The sequence below is a fragment of the Bactrocera latifrons genome, unplaced genomic scaffold (genome assembly GCF_001853355.1).
Source record: "Bactrocera latifrons isolate USDA-ARS-PBARC rearing strain unplaced genomic scaffold, ASM185335v1 scaffold_75, whole genome shotgun sequence".
NCBI lineage: Eukaryota > Metazoa > Arthropoda > Insecta > Diptera > Tephritidae > Bactrocera > Bactrocera latifrons.
Window position 1 is genome coordinate 79,534 of NW_017537434.1, and position 12,407 is coordinate 91,940.

Below are 12,407 nucleotides of genomic sequence, written 5' to 3' on the forward strand. Positions count from 1 at the left end.
CCTTTGAGACCCTGGCAAGCATTCGGTGTCGGATCAGACTTGTAACCCCAATTGTAGCGTGTCATCTGGGTGAGCGCGGCGGTAAGGGGGACGTCACTAAAAAGAGGGATAAAAGATGGGTTAGTTAGTAAATTTGCCCATATTTAAGACTTTATCGAAATTTTTTACTGTTGTAAACAGGCTTAAGATATAGCCCATTAAAAATTAGTGATTTCAAAACTCTTTTGGTTTTTCACCCAACACTCTTCATATTTATTAGCGTAGATACCGCTTACGTAGTTATAGCCGAGTTTACAACAGCTCTCCAGCCAATTGGAGATTCCAAGTGTAGCCAGATCCTTCTTCACCTGGCCTTTCCAATAGAGTCCGATGGCGAGGTTTTACTTTTCCTCTGCTTCCCCCGACGGGTACTGTGTCGAACACTCTCAGAGCTGGAGAATACATTCGGACGAAGTGTTCTAGCCAGAGCGGCCACTGTTTATTAATTCGTTCAACTCTATCAATGTCGTCGTATATCTCGCACAGCTCGAGTGCGCCGATGGCCGTTGCCAATGCACAAAGAACATTAAATCTTCAGCAGAACCTTTCTCTCGTACCGCTGATTCATCAAATCCATGCCTCTGCACCATATAGCAGAATGGATATGATGAGTGACTTGTAGAATTTGGTCTTTGTTCGTCAAGAGAGGACTTTACTTCTCAATACTTTACTTCTCAATTGCTTATCAGTCCGATTTGGCAAGAGTTATTTTGCGCTGAATTTATTAAATTCCGAAGCACGGAAAACTTTGTCATGATCTAGCAAATAATAGATTCGACTTTCGATGGCAAAGATGTCAGTTTTTCAGATTTCTTCCATTTTCTTTTAACCCTCAAACCTCACAATCTTTAAACGAAATACAAAACTTTCGAACCAAAGGGTTGAAGGTTTTCATTCTATCTAACCTAATATATGTATACATTGTAACGGACCTTAAAAGAGGACCGAAAATTAAGAATCAGAATCCCCAAATATTCTACTTACCTCAAGAACGTTTCTTGATCGCCCGCCTCCAGCAACAGCACCGTTGCATTGCTAATCTCACTCAGTCTATTGGCAACAACACAGCCACCCGAACCAGCGCCGATAATTATGAAATCATAAGCCTCATCGAACGTTTGAGTATCCGGTAGACGCGTATTGAGTAGTGACGTCTCGAAATTGCGTGCCAAATCGACGAGTGGCTGAGCRTTCATTAGCAGCGGCAAAGTGGCAAGCCAAAGGCTGACGCAGCTCCAACTGATGTGTGGCATACCGCAGCTCGTTGTCATACTAATGGATGGAAAAGCGGCAGCAACTGTGCCTRCGGTTAGAAGACGCGTGTGAGAGGTATAAACAAAACATTGCAATTKCAAAATAWATTTGTGAAAACACTCTTAGCTGTTCGATTTCATAGATATGTATATTTGTCTATGTACCTATGTTTGCAAATAAATGGCATAGCTACTTAGCGTTATGATGCTAATTGTATGCGCTACTTATATTTCTAAATTAAGTTCTAATTCACATGCTGAGTGGTGTTAAGCAGTTAATTAGCGCATAGCCTTGAGCGTCATTTAGTGCATTATTTGCTGTTTTGGTTATTCTAAAAAAAATATTTTTAATTCATAAGTACGGTGATTGCAACATGTCGAATGCAACCAGACCTACTTCTAATAATTAATTTCATTATATTTATGCTTACTTTAGTTAATTCGAATAGCACTGAAAATGTCAGAAAATTATGTACTGAATATAGTATACGGAAAAGCTCATATTAATATTCACAAAGTTACACTATAGGATTTTAGACTTCAATACCGAATATAAGGATCTAAGTGCCCATGGCTGTGTTCATATCAATGCTGTAGGTAAATACCTTTTTTAGACTTTATTAATATAGGGCCTTATTGCTATAGCTGACATTATACCAAAAATCTTTTCTAAAAATATGGTCGAAGTGAGGATTTAGCCTTTCAGATTTAGATACCGAATGTAAGGATCTAAGTGGCTGTGGTTGATTTTAAATCATAAATATCGTTGAATTTGAGATAGGTAAATCAATGATTTTTTTCCTAATTATAATGTGGTCCTAGATTACAAGTCAATAAAATTGGTTCACCGCAACAACAACGCCGTATAGGCAGCATTCTCAAGCTTAGAAAAAAAAAACTAGAAACAGAAGAGTCTGGGGGAGAACGTGGAAAAGAACGTGGATTGTGAGATCAAGTAACTCTTGACAGTTTTTAATTTCGATATAATTAGCAAATGCATATATCTCAGATCCATCATAAATACCATAAACAATTGAAAAGTATGACCCTCTCATCTGTCATAATACTCGTCCTGATGTGTGGTGCGGAAGCATGGACAATACGACAATCGATGAGTATTCTTAAAGAGGGTTTGAATGAAAATTCTTTGAGTTATTTTGAGCTTCCTTCATGTGAGTAAGTTTAGTTATACGGTATACGACTCCAATATGGATACAGGTGCTAAACATAAAATCTTATGCTAGACCAATTAACTTAGTGCATAGGCTTTCTGCAATAAGTGCTTTCCATTTCAAAAAACGCTGCTGAGATATGAGCCAGTATGGTGCCGATTGACATCAGGGGAGACGAATTCGATGACGTGAATATATAACCTATCAGAGTCGTCAACGGTAGCAAACTTCATGCAAAGAACGGCGGGCGCACAGACTGATTCCGGACATACATTTGTGGATAGATAGACAACATGAGGATATGGATTTCCAACTAATCCAAACAGTCAGTGACCATGGATGCTTTAGAAGCTTAGTATACAAATATTGTCATGACTTTAGTCCATATTGTATACGTACACAGAGTGTATAGACGACACTGAACACGCACATTTCTCACGGTTTTCAACTACATTTGGAGTTAGTCTCACGGTGGAAAATTTGACTGCACTTTTGTGCGAGTAAAACAGAAAGCTGTCAGCAACATTTACAACAGATTATGTTACAGTCAGTCCGTACAAAAGAGGAAATTTAAATGTCTTCTTCTCCCCCATGAAGAAATACTTTTTACAGTGGTAGCGTGGGAGAGACATGAGATGAGTGTAGTGGCTTAGGTTTAGCGGCTTAAAATACCGCTTCCTCCTGCTATAAAAAAGGGTAAGAGAATTAGCTGAACCTTCGAACATTTCTCAATCAAAAATGCTTTCGTACCCACAACACCCACTTATGCTAAAATCTTTAATGTATCGGTCGATCTTCTTCAAAAAAAAACGGCACACAACAGATCTTCGATATTGCAAACATATATAAACTAGTTTCAATTATATTTAAACACATTTAAAACCAAACTTCCACCATTAAATTTTTACACTGAGAAAGAGTTCTCGATATACACATACCGCCTTCCTTCTTTTTCTTTTAATAAAAAAGCTATATAAAATATAATGACTTCTTTTAAAAGAAAAAAAGTATTAATCTTCTTCTTTTAAAAGAACAAAAGAATTAATTAATTAATTATGCAAACGAAAATCACAAAGAAAAGCCTAAAAATCAATAAATTAAATTGTGTGAAATCCACTATCAATTCGAAAGATTCTTGACCTTGAAGCAGCGTTCAATAGTTTTGCTCTTGTACCACCAACTTGGCAACCGGTTTGCAGCAGCTCAAGTTCAAAATCGAGTAAATGCAATGGACGCCAGCTCACACTCATTACAACAACAGGTAAATAACTCCAAAACCATAAGTTAAGCGCGAATTAAAGCAAAAGGAAAATAAAAAAAAAAAAACAAAATCAAAACGAGGATGAAGTGCATGCGAAACGGCAATCAAAACAAATTGAAAAGGCAAAGACCAGTTCAGCGTCGTTTTCAGCCAAAACAAAACAAAATCTGCGAAATGCGTACAAAAACAATAACAATTATAGTCATTATAAACAGCGCATAGCTATACGTGCAAGCTTTTCGTAAAACAACCGTTTTGTAGCGTTCATTGTCGGCACATATACATATRTAGGCGGAATACACACACCCGTACATACATATTCGATCGATTGAATCGATTGTAATTTTTTTACCATAAAAGCCAACAGTTACGCACAGAAATGCTTGAATGCGAAACACTTGCAAGCTTGAACTTACTCTTGCTTTTATTGTTACAAATTTATTGCGGTTTTTGGCTTTTAATATCAAGTTTTTCATGCACGCCCAAGAGCACAGCACCGTTCCCAATAGCTTAGCATTTCATTGGTGTCAAAAATCACTTAGCCCCATGATTGAGCTGACCATGATTGTAGCAGCTTGTAACGATATGGGTGCTTGAGATCGCGTTTGTTGCTTCATAGTTATAATATTGACATTTCAATTTTCTGCTGCAAATTATTGAGAGGATAGTTACGGTATTGCATACTTATACAGGGTGCTGTATAATTTTTGTAAATTGTTAAAAATTGCATTTCTAATAATGGAAAATTCCCTTGGAAGTGGCCAGAAACGATTATTTTACATATAGTTAAAATAGCTCACGACTTCCGGACCCAGTAACCTTTGGGTAGCTGAAAAAAAGGCGGCTTAAAGTGAGAAAGCAAATCATCCCTTCCCAGGGTTTTGCGCTGGATTAAGACCCGGCACGAGAAAAAACACTTTCGATTACGACCACTCCAAACGCATTAAGGATTACGATTTGAAGGCATGTACTTGGAATGTCCGTCCTCTTAATTGGGAAGGTGCTGCTGCCCAGCTGGTTGATGTGCTCGTAAGAGTAAAGGCTGACATCACCGCCGTCCAGAAAGTGCGATAGACGAGATAATGACTGAGACGAGTAGGTCCTTGCGACAATGGCATATAAAGGAGCTCATTATCGGTGTGGAATTCATGGAGAGAAAGAGACTCCGTCGTCAAGCTCTAGCATTCACCTCGGTGAAAGTTTAGCCGCAATCCACATCAAAGCAAAGTTCTTCAACATATCGCCGCTTTGCGTTCACGTCCCGATGAAAGAGAAGGACAATGTGACCAAAACTGCCTTCTATGAGCGCATGGAACGCACCTATAAAAGTTGCCTCGCCGTGATATTAAAATCGAGATTGGTGACTTTAACGCCAGGGAGAGAAAAGAAGGTATCTTTGGCATCTATATTTTTTGATAAATTCAGCCTCCATGGTAAAACATCCCCAAATGGAAGAAGGCTGATTGAATTCGCCGAAGCCCGAAATATGCTTAGAGCTATATTCAAGCTTAGGAAAATTCATCAAGCTACCTGGCTGTCTCCGGATTTAAAAGCCACCAACCAGATATATCATGTTGTGATAGATGGCAGGCACGTCTCCAGTATATTAGACGTGCGAACGCTCCGCGATCCTAGTATTGACTCATAAAGTCAAAGCCAGTTTAAAATGTTTAAAAGCAGCCGCATACATTCGAAAGCAAGGAAATTGGAACAATATGAATTTAAAGAAGAAGTCGTTTTTGCATTGGATTGAGATTGGTGATGCAAAATGGTGTCTTTCCAAAAATCCTAAGTAAAAACAGCATATGCGCGACTTGAACAACCAGCCAAATCAACAGCAGTGAACGAATATCTAGGTAGTGCTCTGTATTTGGTGAGATCAGAAGAGCGTGCTGTATTATAAGCTACTAAAAGTGGTTGTATCTAATAACTGGGAAACGCTATATACAACAGCGCATGGACTTAAATGGACGATAGCCCAAAAACGATCGGAACTTGCAATAATTTACCATCATGACAACGTTTGGCCTCATCGGTTAAATACTATTTGGAGAAAAGCGATTGGGAAGGTTTACCTCACCTGCCTTACAGCCTAGATCTTTCGCCTTCTGTCTACTAGAATGACGAGAAAATGTTATAGCTGCAGTTGAGTAAAGCTTTAAATATATAATTATTTGCTTTTGCAACACCCTGTCCAATTGGAATGCATTTGACGTCATTGTTTACAGTAAATACAATTAAATTGAGGATATATCAGCAAACAAATGTGCATGCATGCGTGCTAATGGTGCGCACGCGCGTCACACTTAAAATGTTTGTAATTCTAATGAGAATTGCCGCGCATAAAAGACCTTCACTGCGGCAAATATGCATACAAATTGACAGAAGTAGAACTGCAAAGTGCTACAATGTATTGAGTACATAGCAAAGTTTTATTTGTCGAAAACGGAATCTATTTATACTTTCATTCAATATTCTGCCATACTTCACAGCGCTTGCTGAGAAGGTAGTTGCTAGGGTTTCGCAAGTTAACGCAGTTAGAAACATGGGTGCTCCAAGAAATATAAATTTAATTGAAAAATGTTTGATACTATTAAATATAACTATATTCTAAAAGTTACGTAATAAAATAAAAAGGAAATACTAAAACACGGGAAATCAAAATTTTTAAAGTTACCACGTGGTGATTATTAATATATTAACTCAATAATTACCAAAAGACCTATGAAAATATAAAATAATTTAGAACACTACCATGGAATAGTATTATTAGATTATGTGGTAAATTTATTAGAAAATATTAAAAAGTATTATAATATTTTCACCACTAACTGAGTACTAAAGTATAAACAGTATTAATAAACTATCTAAGCAAAGGTCTAACAAAATAGAATATAAAATATTCACCACGTGGTGAAAGACTAAGAAAATATCTATATAATAAAAAATATTATTCACCAGAAGGTGAGTATTAATATATCAACAAATTAAAAAGTATTATTATCACCACCAGCTGAGTACTAAGAAATTAAAAAATTATTACAAATCTTCCCCAAAATTAAAATGTACTATTTTCACCACTAACTGAGTATTAAAATGTAAGCACTGCTGTGTTAAAATAATAATAGTAACATATTAATTAAATATATTATTTAAGCAAAGATCTTCTAAATCAAAATATTTCACTTTCACCACGTGGGGAAATACTAATAGTGCTGATAAACATTTTTATTCCCCACATAATTAGTATTAATATATGTAAGTATATATAAAAAAGAAAAAAGTTTTAAAAGTATTATTCTCACCACTAGTTGAGTATTAAATTGTAAACAATACTGTTATAAAAAATAATAGTAACATATTAATGAAATATTTGAGTAAAGGTCCAAAAAATAAAATGTAATTTTCACCACGTTGTGGAATACCAAAAAAATATCGATAATAAAAAATTTTATTCACCAAATGGTGAGCATTTAGATACCAATAAACTGAAAGGTATTATTCTCACCACTAGCTGAGTAGTAAGATATAAAAAATATTATAAAACAATAATATTGACATCTATAAATCCCTTAAACAAACATTTATTAAATGCAAATATATAAATAAGTATATACATAGTAAATATATATTTTCAACCCCGTGAAATACTAAGAAAATGTCTATAAAACAAAAATTATTATTCACCATATGGTGAGTATTAAGTTATTAATAGAAAACTGCTACAGAGTTAAAAGTTATCATTTCATCAAGTGAAGGTACTGGTCAAATAAAACCAATACTCCATACAATGACTTCAGTTTGAGCCTTGTAACTAGCTTAATAAACAGTCTATATCCATATAAAAGCTAATTCCTATTGGCACTCGATAGAAGAGACTATAGGAATCTGATGGGAATACGTATACTAACTAGTCACTGTCATAAGCATCCTTGTGTATTGGCAAGACTATGCTGTTCGTGTCAAGTTCTGACATCCTATACGATTAATACTTCTCTCGACTTAGGAACTGTACTCCATCTTTCGTTAAGGTCTATGTGTGGCGTATGGGCCTACAAGAAATATCTAACTTAACCGATATAATAGCTATAAGAGCGCAAACAATACTAAAACTGAAAAGTCCAATTTGTCTTTCTGAAGTACATGAAGTGCGTTCGTCGATTTTTACAACGAGTGAAATTTTCCATTAAATTTTGTGTGTTGAATCAAAATTTCTACTGCAGAAATGTTCAGAAAGTTGGAAAAGGCCTTCGGTGTTAATAGTTTGTTTGTAAAAGATGGTCGAGAACGCGTTGACGACGGACCACCTCCAGAGCGGCTATCAACAGCAACTGATGATCAACACGTCAATAAAATAGAGTGCTTGAGTTTCGATGATTAACAGTCAGAGCTCTTACTGATGTCAGTACGATGACGATCGTTGGAATATCAGAAGGTTCAGTAAAACCTATTTTTCGAAAAATTGACAGAAAAACAACATCACGTTAACACATGTGAAAAAATGCTTTCAAACCATCAATATATCAAGAAACATATTATTACTAGCGATGAGTTTTGGATCTATGCTTACGACCCGGAAACAGACAACCACTAGTCCGAATAGCGTGGCAAAGGTGAGCCATAGCCGAAAAAACTACGTATGTAAAGCAGGTAAAAAATCAAGGTTATATTGATTGTTTTCGTCGATTATCGGAGTGTGGTGTACTACGAAATTCTACCAACGGACCAAACTGTCAACAAAGAATACTATTTGAGTACTATAACAATAAATTATAGTACAAATATTTACGCCTAGAAAATAATAGCACACAACATTCTAAATGTGTCAATTAGGATTTAAATTCAATATCCACATTTACGGTGGCACTGCTATTAGATTTATGCACTTGTTTGGAATATTAATGCCGTTTAATTGGTTTGTTGGATCAATTTTTGAATTTTTTTATTTTCACTGACACATTTTACAAAGGCAATACCAACCGTTATAGACAATGTAAATATTTGCTCATATGCACATATATATATACAGTTGCGAGCATTGAAATAGTAGTGAACGGCGAGCTGATTGGACACAGATTATTTTTACTAAAAAATATTTAATTTTATCAATCAAAAAGTAAGTTTCTTGTTATTTTTTTAATTATCCAATGAAACAAGCTAAAAAATATGACTGTGCATATTTTAGTGGGCCGCGGGAAGCACTGCAGTGAAGAGAATGGACGAAACGGATTCAATCTCTCATAAACAACGGTAAATCCTACAAGGGAGTGGAAAGAATTGTAGGGTGTTAAGCCACAACGACTCACAATGCAACTATTTATAAAAATAGACGAAAAAAGGGGCGCAATATGGATTCTTTCCGAGAATTTTACACCAGTAGTTGTAAGATGTGCCAAGACTCGACCTAGAATGTCAGCTATGGAGATTCAGAATGAACTGAACCTGGCCTGCGGTGCTCATACAGTGAGAAGACTTCTACATGTCTACCGTTATTAAAAAAAATCATATAGCAAGTCGTCTTAAATTTGCCAAAGGACCGATTGAGAATTTGCCGATTGAGAAATGGCGCAACATCTTTTAGACAGACGTGTCGAAAGTTATTTTATACGGCGGTAAAGGGTCCCGTCAGTATCTAAGACGCTCCCCTAACAGAGAGTACGACCCCAGATTCAGCACAAAAACTATGAAGCTTGGCGGTTTGAATTTCATGGTTTGGGGTGTTTTTCTTACAGGCCCAATTTTTTTTTTATATCCCAATTCACAAGATTACTAGCATAACGGACCRRCACAAATTCGTGGATATAATGCAGTATATTATGATACCATTTGCTGAAGAGAACATCCCGCTGAAAAGGATATTTCAGCAGAATAATGACCCGAAGCACACCAGTAGGGTGGCAAAGGAGTGGTTTCGGGTCAATGGAATTGTTGTTATGGATAGGTCAGCTCAATCGCCTGGCCCCTATCCTATTGAAAACCTTTGGGCAGACGTTAAGAAAGCTGTATGGAATGACAAACCCAAAAACAGCAATGAGTTGTGGACCGTAGTGCAGCAAGCATGGCAGAACATACCACTAAAAAGATGCCAGAGTCTCTTAGATTCTATGAAGAGCCGTTGTAGTGCTGTTATTAAAAATCATGGCCATGCTACCAAGTACTAATATCTCGTATAGACGGAACTTTCAAAAATCCTTCAGTTTAAAAAATGAAAAAAAATGTATAACTTTACTACTATTTTACTGCTTCATTCAAATTAAAATATTTTTATTAATAAACGTAGCCAGGGAAATATGATAAACTTTTCCATTTCAATTGATGTTAAAATTGTTTAGAATTTTGCATAACTCACAGGTATGTAACACTCTAACAACCACTACTATTTCACTGCTCGCAGCGTATGTATATATACATGTATATATATGTATATCTACAGATACATAAGTTTTTTTTTTATTATTTTTTTGTATTTAAGTTCTAATTTCTTTCCCTTTTATTTCTAGTTCACTTTCCCGCGCGTAAGCCACAGCTCAGAGCCAGAACACTTTCATTCAATTGACACCATAGCTATTTGAGCTCTTGACTTTGAGTGCATGAATTCATACTTGCTATCTTCATATGTCATACACAACAACAATAAATACTTCAATTAGTAGTGAGGTGCTAGAAGTATTTATGGCAACAATTTTATCTATGAGTTGCTGCGTCATCCAATGTGAACTCCATTATTGTGTGTATTTAAAAATCATTTTGTTTTAATTAAATAAATATTCTCTGGATTCTATTAAAGTACCTCACACACCAAGAACAATCTTATGGAGTAAATTCAGCGGGATGTTCGAAAATCATGATATTAGTTATATGGGGACTAGATCAAGCTTTCCCTCTATTATAAGAATTTTTGGCACAAAGATACACTGTTATGAATAAAACACGTTCTCTCATTTTCATTGACATAACTAAAATATTGCCCGATATATTCACCCGAAAGTTCCAAAGTATTTATATTAGTTATAAGGGCAGTATTGATCCGATTGAACCCATTCTACATACACAGGTAAACTATTATCAGGCAAAGATTCTCTCTGAATTTTAATAGTATATCTCGTACATTGACCGATATTTTCGGCCAAAATTCAGCTATAGATACTGGGTTCCACATATTCGGTACCCAGCGGCTTGAATAGTTATGGTTATTTTTCAAGATTTTTGGTCATAAGTTGATATACTTCAAAGCCATTATTCGTACAAATTTGTATCCCGTTATATTAATTGCTGCTTGATTTGTGTACCGGAAAGTCAAGGAATCAAGTAGAATTGAAAATTCTGCTATATGAGAAGTTGGCGTTGGCGTATTGTGCGATTTCGCTCATTTTCGCACTGTGACATGAGAATGTGAGAAGAATGTCACGTACCAAGATATGTGATATTACCTAAAAAGTGGGCGGTGGCACGCTACAGGCATATGTACTTATGAGAGAATTAAACTTATGGATAAGTCGACCTCTACACAACACAGCTGCTATCCAGTCACAGATATTTCAGGAAGTACCCCCATAAAATGGGAAAAATCGTAGAGCCGTTATGCCTGCATAATCACGCGATAGAAAACGATGAGGAATACACAATCTTTAAATGTGTGCAATGTCAGCGGGAATGCACCGCCATAGAAGACCTGTTTGGCTCAATAATCGTGGATAATTTAATTAGCGTCTTGCTAGAGAGCGAAAAAAATTGTGGATTATCCAGAAATACATAGTAATTTCGTTACGCCGGAAAAGGACTTGTGTGCAGGTACGCAGGTGTAAATCTCTCAATGAGAAAAATGGAAGGAAACCTTGAAGTAATGAGTTTCTTTATAATGAGGGTTTTTTTGGTGACCAGCAAGTGGCACATACCCTTTCTGTGTGGACAACTCTGATGATGCGAAGGAAGAACATTTTCTTTTCCCTCTGGTCGCAAACCATTATAAATTTATACCCCCCATAGCTTAATTTAAGGGGTTACATGGATTTACGGGTTTCAAAAAATAACTAGATAACTAGGCTAAGTGTGCCGTCTCATTTTCTCGAAACTGTTTGTTTGAAGTCGGTTGGCAAGATTTCTTGAGAACTACTCAACCGGTCTTCATAAAATTTTACACACGTTTTTGAGATACAATTCTTAAAGACTTGGATGAAAGATTTTTTTTTTTTCTACTACAGCTATTTGCAAAATCCAATTTTCAGTTTTTTTTCCCTTGTTCAAGTTGTAAGTTGTGGTTTTAACTAAAACACGTATTTTTCTTTTCATTTTTGATCAGATTTTGATTTTGATTTTGTAAGGAGTTACCCTGCCAACGTGGGCAAATCTTTATTGCGAGCGGTTTTCGAAAATATGTCGCAATGGCCTAGTTTTCCTCAGCGACTTCTATCCATTTTCTGCTGCTGCAAAAACTGCTCATTTGCCCGAACCGACGATATTGAATTATCATAGCAAACAAACTTACTGATAAAAACCAAATGTTTTATTGGAAGAGTATGATTCAATGCAGCGGAAGATAACTTTTTTACAATTTATTATATTTTGTTCGATTTTACGCTTTAATACGAAGGATTAATATACATAAACTTTTGAGTCTAAATTTTTTTCGCAAAAATTTGCATTATTAATTTCGAGCATTTTTTTATTGTTTTATATATGTTT

General features: G+C 35.8%; 1 protein-coding gene across 1 annotated transcript in view; it reads right to left on the bottom strand.

Moving 5' to 3' along the window:
• Positions 1–12,407, bottom strand: part of LOC108976327 (glucose dehydrogenase [FAD, quinone]-like) — a gene marked incomplete in the record, with an annotated part of 14,805 nt that overhangs the window by 1,700 nt on the left and 698 nt on the right. Inside the window, 2 exon segments of the mRNA XM_018945352.1 lie at positions 1–96; positions 1,024–1,342. Coding sequence (XP_018800897.1) covers positions 1–96; positions 1,024–1,310 — 383 coding nt within the window.